At 41.6% G+C, this 13,211-nt stretch overlaps 1 protein-coding gene across 9 annotated transcripts in view; it reads left to right on the top strand.

The window, feature by feature from the left end:
- Positions 1–13,211, top strand: part of elmo1 (engulfment and cell motility 1 (ced-12 homolog, C. elegans)) — a 96,533-nt gene that overhangs the window by 55,853 nt on the left and 27,469 nt on the right. For all 9 annotated transcript variants that reach the window (XM_069515760.1, XM_069515764.1, XM_069515758.1 and 6 more), the window contains one exon: positions 8,522–8,658. In XM_069515760.1, the coding sequence (XP_069371861.1) occupies positions 8,522–8,658 (137 nt within the window). The remainder of the gene's footprint in view (positions 1–8,521; positions 8,659–13,211) is intronic.

Genomic DNA, 13,211 nt, shown 5'->3' with positions numbered 1-13,211 from the left:
CTTTTTCAAGTTGAAAACAAATATCCTCAGAACCTCCCGACCTGAAGAGGATGATGCAACTGTTGAGCTTTATTTCCCTGATAATGCTCTCAATAAATCTTTTCTTTGACTTTAAGCGGTGGTGAAAAATACTACAGTTACTGCAAAGAACTGTCACATCTGCAATTGCAAGTAAATGTTAAACTTAGGATGTGCTGGAAGAACAGCAAAAATCTTTTGTTTGAGCTGCAAGGGAAGCTAACAAATCAGTCACTGTATCTTACTGTATGCAGGCACTGCTGTTATTTTCTGATGTGTGTGTGTGTGTGTGTGTGTGCGTGCACAGTCCAAACCCAGCAGGTGATTCTGAGTCATCCACACTCATTACCTGAACAACTCCCACTGTAATGCCCCCCCTGAGTTACCCACTGTGTCCCCGTTAAATCCAACAACAATATATCAGCACATTGTTGGTTTCAAAGATATATTTATTTGACTTTTATATAGGTTTTTATACTTTTTTTCACACTGTCAAAAGGTGTGACCAGCAGGAATTTAATCCTCCAGAAAAACTCAACATCCACCATTCAAGCTTTCAGGGGACCTTTTTCCTCAAGTAGATAAAAGGGTTATTTGACATTCCATAGGAAAGATATTTAAATTAATATATTAGATTCCATTATATGTTTGTATTCAGTGTCATTTATCGTGTTCAGTAGACGGTTGCTGCCACAGCAGAGGTATTGGGGGATGATAATTTATGTTAATACATTAGCAACATCAGTGTTAGCTGACTCGGAAACTGACCCTATGTGAAATGACTTGTTCAGGTTGTAGCTGCTAATCCCTCCCATGCACTTCCCTCCATAAATCATGAGCAAAGTGTAGAATCCCAAGTACCCCTCCAGTCACGACGCAAGCATCTATTTGGCGGTCAGCAGCAGCCACTTCACACAGTTGCCAGTTGCAGCCTTGTGCTCAAGAGGGTGAGCATTCTGCAGGGTTTTCCACTCGATAGCCTCGGGCATACATCAGTGGAGGGTTTTTAAAATTGGAGAGCACAAATAATAACAAACTTGACAGATGGCCGTTCAAGAATCTCAACGCTTTAGCATCCTTGAAGTTTCTCCGACTGTCACTTCTCAGCAATCCTCAGTGGACTGAAGTGGTACGATGGATGAAACACAACCCACCTGATGACACTGCTGCCACACTCATTTTACTTTTACTTGTACTTGGAGCTCCTTGGATGTAATTTACCATCAAGCTGTCACCAACATGTCTGCCTCATTTACATCCTCAATCTTTTTGGTCTATTTTTTCCCCAAAGACCCCTTAGTACCAGAAGAGCAAAATCTGACAAGACAATATTTTTACATATTAAACATTTTAAACATTTAAAGTACACGTGCAATACAGTTTAAAGTATGGTTAAAATAAAATGTATTTGTATATATTGTTTGATACCGGCTGTAAATTTTAAATCTATTTCTTTGTGTAATTATGTTTTTTCACATATAAGCTGTGTTTGTGTGTATGACCAAACACAATATGTGCATGTTAGCTGGAGAACTTTCTTTTGTTGTGCTACAATGAAATAATTCTGAATCTGTACAAACAGACAGATTGTATGTTTGTTTGAGTAACAAAGACTCACGGCGTCTAATCTGAGTGTTTCCCTCACAAGAAACCGCCATGAATTCTATTTTAGTTTAAGATGTGAGATTTTATAAATGTGTCCAGGGGAAGTTCTGACTTGATAGAAAACTCACAGCTAGACGTGCGGTTACGTAAGCCTTGTAGTGTATTTGTGAGAATCTCAGTCGTCTGTGAAAGCAGATGCTAAATTTGCTGGCGTCGTGTCTCGGCACAGAGCGCTGATGGATTCTCCACATGCCTCCCTCTTTGTCTCATTTTCTCCTCCCTCCATCTGCTGCCCCCCCCCCCTTGTCCTCTAATGCATCTTGACCATCAAGGGGTACTCGGCATGCTAAAATGGTTTAGTTATGTAATTAGAAGCCACAGAGGGAAATAAGTCTTTGACTTTTCCCTGTTTTCATCCTTGTCCAGTCACAGTTCCTCTTACGCTTCTCAAAATATATTAGAATAATAAATAAATGAGACGACTGCATCCCTATATCTGGAAGAGGCATAGTTTGCATTGCAAGTGCACTGATGCTGTGGTGTTTATGCTGCAGCATGATAACACAGTCAGCCTGCGAAGTCATCCAGCAGTGACTGGAACGCAAAGATGGTGCTGACACAGCTCACAAAAACACACACACACACACATGCACTTTTTTATTATTGTGAGGACACTTATTGACGTAATGCATTCCTTAGCTCCTCACCCAAACTTTAACGTAATTCTAAATCTAAAGTCGCTTAAAGCTCAAACTTAATGTTCTCTCTCCCAAAATTGTAGAATTACACACACACACACACACATTTGTCACAGTTGGACATCAGGGCATGCTGGTATTGTAATTAGACTGAGGATGACACCTTTCACTGTGTATTCATCATGTGGCATAGCTGCAAGGTGATTCTGAGGGTTGTTTCACTTTATGCACACACACACACACGCACACACACACAGACAAATACACCCTGGACCTTGACAGGTGTCAGGGTGGCATTCAGCCCCACATCTCGCTCACACATACAGAGAGGAGCACAAACAGACACACAGCTAGAGACACAAACACTTTCAAACACACATGCTTAGTCACCTCTCTCATGCCCAGGAGTCATGTGAGTGGTGGCCAGTTGAGTAATTAGCTTTTGAGTTGACGTCATCAAGCCCCTGGAGGTCTCACGTTGATCAGACTGTGGTTGGAGCATGACAGGCGACAGCTGTCCCACACTTGGGCACACGCTCGCATTCGCATACACACACACACACACACACACACACATAAACAAAGTCACATATCCACTGCAGGGGAAATTGCCATGACCCCTGACCTCAGCTCGAACGCACACATGTCCCAGTGGACGGGCGCATGGGGAGACAAATGACAAGAAAGGAGAAGTGTCTGCAGCCTCTGAGTCATTTTGTCTGTATGATGATATAGTGTGATGTTGTGGAGCATCACTGCACCGATGTGTCTAATTTGTCAGAAACCAATGACTTGGAAAGACTCTCGGCCTACAGAACTTATGAAGCATTCATGTCATGTGGTTCTGATGAAAAGCATGAGCCAACGAGGCAGAAATATCATCACGTCAACGTCCGAATTGTAATTCCTAGATATGAATATTGGACAATTGTCTCTTGATGTTTTCTCAATTGATCGGAAGGCAGGATTCTCAACAAGCTGTCGGCTAAATAGCTGCAAAGATAAAACTTCGATAATTACAGAACTTTGCTAAAGTTTGCATAATTAAGATAAAAATATTATGGTCCAAATATTGGTGTAAACTGACCCACAAGTACTGACGAGAAATTTCACACACTCAGAGATATCAGTTCCATTAATATGACTGTTTTTTTTATCAAGATCCATGAATTTTCCAAAGGAAATTGATAAGAATAAGACATCAAAGAACATCAAACTTCTTTCCAGGGGAAGTTGTAGAGAAGTAGCTCTGAGTAAGTTACTCGGAGTAGAAGGCCAAATACAGTAGATGTATTGTTGTGAGTCACATAATCAGATGAACCCTAAAATCTTTTCTGTTTATCAATTTTAAAGATTCATGAGGTCCATGCAGACATATGGTCCAGCACAGCGTAAACTGGTCATCACAGTGTTGTGTTACCTAGTTCATGGGTGGTACAGGGACCCAACATCTGGCTGTGCAGATGGATGAAAACCATTCAGGACAAAGAAAAGGCATTGCAGACCATTTTCCATCCGTCTACATTTTTCTGCTCTGGACCCATATGCTCGGTCGAAGAGTCATAAAATCTGATTTAAACTGAGAGCGAGTTCATATCTACCCTGCTGCTTCGTGACGTGTGTGTGTGTGTATGTGTGTGTGTACATGTGTGTCTGTGTGCATGCCCCAGGCTGTGTGACTCATCCACCAAAAAGTGTCAGACTCCCCCGGTACTTGATGTGTCCAGTTGTCCACCCCATCTCGATGACCACGTTCGCCTGCCTGTGGGAGATGGCTGTTTCTCAGTGGAAGGAATGAAAAGAGGTTTTACATAATTTGCTTCAACCAATTACTAGCCCAGTTCAGAAGTACGTAGCCACAGGTTTTGTAGCTGTTTTTGAACCACGGGTTTTGGCAGATGCGGTTTTCAATATCTGGTGTTGGTATCATACAGCTAAACTCATAAGGGAGAAAAACTGCTACACTGCTTTACTCTGTAGGTCGTCGCTCCTTTAGTCCCTCACTCATCGCTTCCTACATGTGAGGCACTTGGTGGTTCACTTATGTCATTTAATGTCATCACTGATGAGCAAAGTGCAGCACAACTCGTTTTTCGAATGACTAATTGTGTTATTGTAACATTAGCAGAAAGTCGCCAATGGTACCGTGGTGCATTTTTCAGGGCACCATGCCGTGCATTAAAATTTCAGACACTGAAATAACAAGGCAGATAGTGAATAGCATACTTCACAGTAAAAACAGATTTCACAAAGCCAAATACAGTTTTGATCTGCTTTAGTTTCAATCAGATGAGTATCCTGAGTACTAATAGTGTTTAATAAAAAGAGAGTCAATCATTCATCTGTTGCATTTTAAGTTTATTGTTGTTTTTATAGTATACAGACATACATTTATTATTTCTGTGTATTGCTATTCACATGCTTGCATTAATAGTCTTGAATGTGACACACACCCACACATTTGCTGCAGTCACACTCAGATTAAGGTCACGTACCATTTAGGGCAACAGTGGCAAAGAATTGGGATTTTCCTCTTTGTTTTTCTTCAATACAGATCATCAGTAGACTGTCAATCCAGCTACAAAGCCCTGTCACTCAGAGTTTTGGATTTTACTGAATTTCATTCTGTTGAGTTTTATCATTTCAGCCTCAGTCATGATAATGCTAAAGCAAAGCTCTGGTTAAAATCCACAGCTTGTAAGCCTTAAAGCAATAGTTACCTAATCACCGCAACATGACTTTGCACTCACTTAGTGCCATCTCTGCTCAGGCAGATAATTTTAAGTGCATTTGTGAATTGTTGAGGAAGATTCAGCTGTGACATTTCAGCCAGCTGGAAAGAAGCTGCAGCATCTGCAAAAGAAGTTGTTGGTTTTGTTCCACCGTATGTGGACTTTTTATTTGAGAGAGCTGTATAGTCGTTCACAGTCAAACAGTTGGTGTTTCCTTAAGGCCCAATGACATATAGTGCAGTCTGCTAGGATAGTATTGTTCTGGCTCTGTATTTCTGTTTAACTATAAAGTTAAAGTGCTGACTTTAAATCCACATTCAGTCAAAATCGTAGCTTCTTTTACACGTACCCCTGAGGGTACAAGTGAAACATCTATGTGTCACAAAATCTTGAGTGGTGGAGTTTAAAAAAATCAATTCTACACTGTATGTTCAAGACAACAGTTTCCCACCGATATAAATACTACAGTGTGCCAGTGTACTGCTGTGTTTTCATCTCTGGATGCTGCAAAAAAGATGCAGAGCAGCTGCACCCAGATTTCCCCTCTTAAATTATTTCCTCAGCGTGAGTGAATTATGTTTGTTTGATGAAATATTCAGTGATGCACACTCTGGAACCATTGGGGTAAGTTTGCAGAAAGAGTATTAGAATACACAACACTGTTTGTGAACAGCACAAAGGTTTTAAAAAAGCCACAATTTTCCTATTTTTATTGAGAGGAAAAAATGGTTTCACATGTTTGAAGAGCAGCACTGTCTCCGGAATTAAACCCACACAAGGGGAAATCAAAGTGCAATACATTGATGGGAACCACTGCAACAGTATTAGTAGAGGAGTAGAGGAGTTTGCCTGTTGGTCGTTACTAATACACTGAAAATGAAGGAATGAAAATCTCTCACCTCGCTATTTTGCCCAGGTTTCTCATTTCATCACTTTTGATTTGAGCTGGAGCCATTTAAAACGTGTGTCTACTGCAAAGTAATTTGTTTAGAAGGGAACACTGAATGTATCCATTCCCATTGCAGAGAAAAGCCAGATGTTGGTGGGTTTTTTGACCAGTGGAAACCAGCTTTAGACTCTCAAATGAACTGATTACGTTTGGTTGGTCAAAGTTTAAAGTTCAAGGTCTTGGTGGCCTCACAAGACATATTTCTGGCCTTTTGAATATGACGTATCAAGTCTGCCTCAGGGAATTTAAATTATTTAAATTTTGAACTCAAAGTTGAACTGATTAAATTTCAGTGGCCAAAGGTCACGCTGACCTCATATGGGTCAGTCTGCACTGTTTGGCGGAGGCGAGCAACCGCACTTTATTCTATGATTTAATTCCAGAACCACAAACATTTACAGAATTATCTGAAGTCAAACAGCAGATGGAAAAGTTGGTGATTGAAGACTTCTGACCAGCAGTTTTGAACACATGATAATAATATTTTGGCTCATGGTTGTGCTGCTTCAGGTCCTGCTGGTTCCTGCAAGAGTTTAATAAAACTGTCTACAACACAGCATGTGCCTCGCAGGACCTCAGGATGGAGAAATTTCTGTTCGAGCCACATGAGATTGCTCACTGACCGTATCTCCCAAATAAGCCTTGACATGTAATTCCACTCACCTTGCCATCTCAGGGCACTGTCTCAATAAACAGTCCATTTAGCTCAGAGGTCACAACAAACTTCTACCCTAACAAGAAGTTTTGCAAGTCGTCCAGAAAGGATATTTGACTGAGGAAGTTTTTTTAATTTGCCCTTTTTCATCTCTTTCCTGCTTTTTTTTCATCCTCTGTCCCTGAGCGCAGTTTACTGTTGACTAAGCAGCCAGTCAGCATCTGTTTTGGCTCACCTCCATTAGTTTCCTGATTGACTGCCGGCACTGGTAGCACATCCCCCTGGATTTCTCCACCTCGCCCTCCCCCTTAATCTCCCATCCATCGCTCCAAATCAAGGCTCAGGTCGCCTCCGGCCATCACTCATTACACTGTGAAGTTTCAATCGCTGCCTGACCCCCTTCCATCCAATTTCATGGCTGCTTGGGGTGAGCCACTGCCCCCGCTGCTCCGTGTGGAAACTCTTTAATATATCCAACCTTTGGCACGAGACGGCCACTCGTCTCAGCAAGACGAGAGGGGGACAAATTTAGTTCAAATGACTGTCAAGCCTTGTGATTGTATCTCCTGGTTAATGTGGTTTGGCCACTCGAGAGCTGTCTGTTCATCTTCCTCTCATCGGATTTTACAAACACACCCTCGCACAAATAGCAGGGACTGAAATGCCTCGGTACGCTGCTAATAAATAAAATGAACCACCTCTGGCTCTGGAAAATGAAAAACCTCAACTTAATCCAGTTAGAACAGTGTTCGCTGGTCACAATTTATCTCCAAGGAATATTTTGTTTTTGAAGTTGATGAGGAGCTAAATTTTCAATTACACAGAGTCGTGCTTCGTTTGGGAACGATATCTCATTCTCAGTGGTTGCGTCTATGAAATGACCTATAAACGCATTAACTTCCTGCCATGTCTGTAATGTATAATCAGAGAATCCCTCCTAGGCCAATTAGATTATCTCCCATGAACAGTCTCTCTAATCTCATATTACTTGCTATCTGAATAAACGAGCTATTTTGAATATGAGTCTTGCCTGCACACGCCTGATGATTAATTCTTCAACGCTTGCATGTCAGAATGATCTTGTATGATCTTCAAATCCATTTACCTTTCAGCAGCGCGCGCTTGTCACTGTTGTTGAGCATTAGTCAGGTGTTCAGGTCCAGGCTTCTTCGGGCCCTATTACAGATTTGTAAATTTCAACGCCACCATATGAGTCATTCAACTTCAGCTCTTCTTGTAAAGGGTGGGAGTCATGATCTGGCATTTGGATTAGTTTTACTAAACTCTATTTCAGGTGGTATGACACACTAATTAATCTCACTCCAGTTGTAATCTCTGTTGTCTATAAACTTCTGCAGGGTTCAGTCTTCCCAGTTCTACAGTTATTGCAGATCTGTCTGAACTGAAACCCCCTTGACTAACTCATGGACTCTACATCAAGCTCAGACATTTAGCCCATGAATCTTTTGGGCTTGTGGCAAGTGGAGTTACTTTAAAAGCAGCTAAAACACAAGAATATTGCCGACAACGGGATAATATTGTTTTTCAAAATGTTATTTAATCTGAATGTATGAAGTGAGCCAGCCTTGTTCCAAGCAGAAATGTTTGAAGACACTTTGGGGCCCCAAGCAAAAGGGACTACACCTATATCTTCAAACCTTTCTTTGATTATCAGACTTCGACCAGCACCTTTCCAGGCACATCATACACATGCATTTAGAAGTACTAGTCTTCAACCAAACTTCCAAAATGATGAAGGTTTTGGCAGAGAGCTTGTGGCATGGGGTGGTATTTCATAGTGTTGAATAAGCACTCTACTCAAACTGCTACTGGAGATGACGGTGCATCTCTCTTGTGTCCACAGCCAGTGAAAACTGCCACGACTTCCACCCCATGTTCTTCACCCACGATCGCTCCTTTGAGGAATTCTTCTGCATCTCCATCCAACTGCTCAACAAGACCTGGAAGGAGATGAGAGCCACAAGTGAAGACTTCAACAAGGTATGTTTGATATGTGTGTGTTTGGGAGGTGGGAGGGTTCGCTGAATAAAAACCATCACTGTGTCCCAGCTCCATTCATCCTACTACGTTCTAATTGTAACTAGATTTGAGTTTGGACAGCATTCACACTGGCAATGTGACAGAATACAGTTACATACTTACATCCTGTTAGGACCACATGCATATTTCATATGTCATGTGATGACAATGTCTGACCTGCATTGCATATACATGAAATTGATTTTTACTGTTTGCACAGATGAACATGCTTTAGTTGTTTCTTTTAGAAGGGCTCACATTGAGAGGAGAACTGCTCACACACATCTCATGGACTTTTTTCGAGTTAGACTTTTTTCATACATTGTTGTTTTTTTTCACTGAGATGGAACATTAGCTGCTTCCATTGGCTGAGCTGCTGATTAGGCTCCTATGTCTTCATTTGGAGCTCATTGAAGTCTGGATGAAGATGAAAAACCTCCTGGCTAACGTTGGCTCGCCTCACACAGGGAAAATGGGTGTGTGAGGGCCAGACAGTGATATTAATTGGGTGTTAATGACAGATATTATGTGTTGTGGATTCAGTTGGGCATCAGTTGTAGCAGTCAACACTTTGTGGATTTTTCCCTGCTTTGTTAAACACATTATGATTATTTTATCGAATCAAACATCAAACAGACCACTGTGAGCTTCAAGCCACCCCGTGTCCCAGTCACTGCTTACACAGTGAGATGTTGTGGTCCAGGCCATTGCTCATATTTACAGGCTTTGATCAGCATTGGAGAAGTGCCTCACACACATGTGAGCCAGTTCTTCATCCTGCATTTGCTCTGCAGGTACAGGCCTCCTGGTCCAACATGTCTCTATACTGTAAATGGACACAACCTTTGCTACATGAAGGGGACACTGTAATTCAACCTCCAGCATCCCACAGATAAATGTTGAAGAGTTTTCACTTATTTTTGTTTGTGAATGGAGTGATTTTGGGGATGGTTGAGTTGAATCATCTTCTGTGAGAGTTGAATGAAGGAAAACATCAGTGTGATGAAGCTGAGTCTGACTGTTAAAGGAAATAACTGAATGATGTGAAAAATGTATGACTGTTGTTTGTTGAGTATAACATGTTGTAAGGAAAGGAAGTGGATCATCCATCTTTATCTACAGACCACTAACAGTGAAAGACATGCGTGTAGATAAATTATTTTTTGTAGTAAAGACTTCCATGTCCATTAAGTTGCTGCCCAGTTATATCCTGGTTGGGTGATGAGTGTGCTTTTGTGTTGTGTGTTTCAATGTCCCTCAAGCAACCCTTTAGGTTTTGCTTGGTAACACAAATTATTTCTTTGTTTAAACCAACTAAAAGTTTCATTGTTGTTTGTGAATTGTTTGAAGGAAACATAATAGAACTGTGGGTCACGGCAGTTGGAGCTGTAGGTGCTGGGTTTCGGTTGACATCACCTGCAAGTAAAAGGATGAGATGAGATAATGGCTATATTATTCTCTAGAACCGCTGCTATGGTTTTCCATTTTATTTTGTTTTTCCATTTCCATTGTGACACAGGAGATTTGTCAAGTACATCTATTTGTCTGATGATTTTAATTATTGACTTAAAAGTTGGAGTTTGACAGATGTACAAGGAGTGATGAGACCATCTCTAATAGGCTTAGAATGACTACCTCCCCTCATGTTCAGCTCCACTTAAAGTTCAGCCTGGGGTGTGAGAACACAACTCACACACTGTACAAACACATCCCCTGGCTGAGCAATCCTATTATCCAATCCTATCCTTCACACCCCCCCCTCAAAAGGCGAGAGTCAATTTCGATCGGGCCGGGATAGATGATGTTTCCCTTCCTTCTCCCCTCCTTCCTCCCCAACCTCATCTTTCATCACACGGTACCTCGGGAGTTTGAAATTCAGCAGCAGCCTGTCGATAGTAAGACTGTTTGGTCTCTCGGGCTTCCTATCAGCTAAATGTTGCACGCTGAGCTCCGCGCTCCCACTCTCAAACGCAGAGGCTCCGTTTGTAACTGCTATGAACTTGGAAACGCTCAGGAGACGTCGGCCCCTGTGATGATCTCTGAAAGTGTCATTTTCTACCTAATTCTGTCAACAAGACACAGAGTTGTTTGTCTGTAGATGAAACACTGACTGCAAATCCCATAAAATAAAACATCTCAACAATGGAGAAGTGGAAAACTGCACAAAGGAAGAGCTTGACATAGATCCTATTAAATCCTGAGCATTACTATGTGCAACTAAAATTATAATATTAATTTGGATATGAGTTTTAAGTGCTTCACATAGTCAATAAATAGAGTAATCAAATCTAGGTTGTGGACAAATACAAAACAAAAACATTGAAAGTGAAATCAGATCCAGAGCGTCTTTAGCGTTGGCACTAAAGCATGTGAAATGGAAAACTATGTGTGGGTTGTAATGAGGAGGGGGATTTGTTCAGATTCACAGTTACTGAAAGGTGGGCATGGCTTAGTGAATACAGAGTGATGCAGAGCTCTGCTCACACATTCTTTACTTAGGTTGGTACATTAGGAGGCAGAGAATGATGCAGTCATGAATAATTGAGTCCACACTCTTTTAGAATTGTAAACAATGTTTTTGGCAACAGTAGCAAACACACATCTTAGACCCATGATAATAATCTGGTCACTGCGACAACCCAGGGCCTATATACCAAATGAATTGTATATGCATTGGGTTATATGCAATATATTCCACTATATGCACTGGGTTAGTTATCGTATATCTTTATTATATCATGTCTTTATAAGAACAGGAAAGAAGTAAAGAATTGTTTTTGGTGAGAGAATTACAAACATGTTTGTAAATTTGGAGGAATGTTAAAGGAATGGTAAATAGATTCGATATTTGAATATTCATATTTATTATGATGAATGACATAATCAAAGCTAGAGGTTTGGTTCAGGATCATGTGCACTGAACAACTCTCCCAATAGTCCACTTAACTGCCACCAACTGGCCGCACTGTTGAAGTTTCTAGTTGAGGCAATCGGTCATGTAATTGGACATTGGTGTCCCAGCCGACCATGACATTTATGGTCTGTTTTTATGGCTTCCTCAAAGAGACTCACATCCCATCCACACTATCGCTGAAGTTTTGCAAAACAAGCTGTTTCCTCTGTGTTTGGGCCTCTTGTCCACATTAAGCCACTCAAATTTTCCAAAGTGCAGCTCTGAATGGCTCCAGTTTCTGTGCATGGAGCATTTGAGAAACAATGAGATCACAGCACAATGTGCATGCCCGCTTTTGCAAGAACCAACAAACACAATATTCAAAAATATATCAGCTGTGGTGTAGCTAAGGCCTTACTCTTTAAGATAAGATCTTGAGAGATTTTTCTCTGAACCAACATCAGCTCGACAGAGAAATGGCAACAGTACAATGTGATAGATTTATCTGTTTTATCAAAGAAATCCTGGCTGCGCTGTAGTCTGGTCTGGAACTATTATGTGTGTTGCCATTCAGTTCCTGTGCATTTCAGTAAATGAGGATATATCCTCTTTAAGATGTGTGGGAGGATAATGAGCTGTGTCATGGATAATTCTGAGGCCGTCCACTTCAAAACACAGATAGTGTACGGCTGTGATTTTCCTGCAGCTCCTCTGGTTGCTGCCAGATACAAAAAGCTCTGAGCTCTCTCGGGTGTGGAATACGAAAAGACCTTGTTCAGGTTGTATCAATGTTTGAGTGTGCAAGACGTGACGCGATGCTGTGGCCTGCATGTGCACACTTCTTAAACGCTGATGGCTTTCTCATTGGCTGGCTCTTCACGGCTGATTGAACATCTGCCTTATACGTACACAAAGACACACACACACACACTCACACACACACTCACACACACACACACACACACACACACACACACACACACACACACACACACACACACACACACACACACACACACTGGTAAAGCCACCATACACCATACACCATACTCTGTCCTTTTTGTTTCCTAAATGTGTTTAGTAAAAGACATGGTTGTAAAGAACAAGAGGTGTGTGTTTGTGTATGATATTTGTACACAATATGTACACTGTATGAGTGTATTTGTTTAATGGAGGCAAGTGTGATGCTCCCAGGGCACAATGCCGGCCGTCAGACAACCGTTTCCCCTGTTTCCATAGCAACCTCTGTCCAATTACCGCTGCTACGCCGCACTATACTCTGGTTCTGTTTCTGGGTGATGGAGCCACTTCTCCGCAGCATGTGGGCACGCTCGTGTTTACGTGCGCATCAGTCTATCAGAGGCTCTATCTTGTACGGCTGCCTGTCTCTTCATCCAAACATCTGCGGCGAGAGCTTCTCCTCCTTCTCTTCCTCCCCACAGGAGGAAAACAGAAGCCTCCATCTCTCTCTCTCTCTCTCTCTCTCTCAGACGCTTGAAAAAAAAAAACAATGTAGCGGCTTACTGCCACTGAAAATACCCCTCCTCCTTCTTCTCCTCCTCTTCTGTCATCCTTCCTTCCCTCCCCCTCCATCTAAATCTCTCTCTCCCACACACATACA

This window comes from Paralichthys olivaceus, chromosome 20 (genome assembly GCF_024713975.1).
Source record: "Paralichthys olivaceus isolate ysfri-2021 chromosome 20, ASM2471397v2, whole genome shotgun sequence".
In the NCBI taxonomy this organism is placed as follows: domain Eukaryota; kingdom Metazoa; phylum Chordata; class Actinopteri; order Pleuronectiformes; family Paralichthyidae; genus Paralichthys; species Paralichthys olivaceus.
The sequence above is the reverse complement of the archived record's forward strand: the minus strand, read 5'-3'. Positions and strand labels throughout refer to the sequence as shown.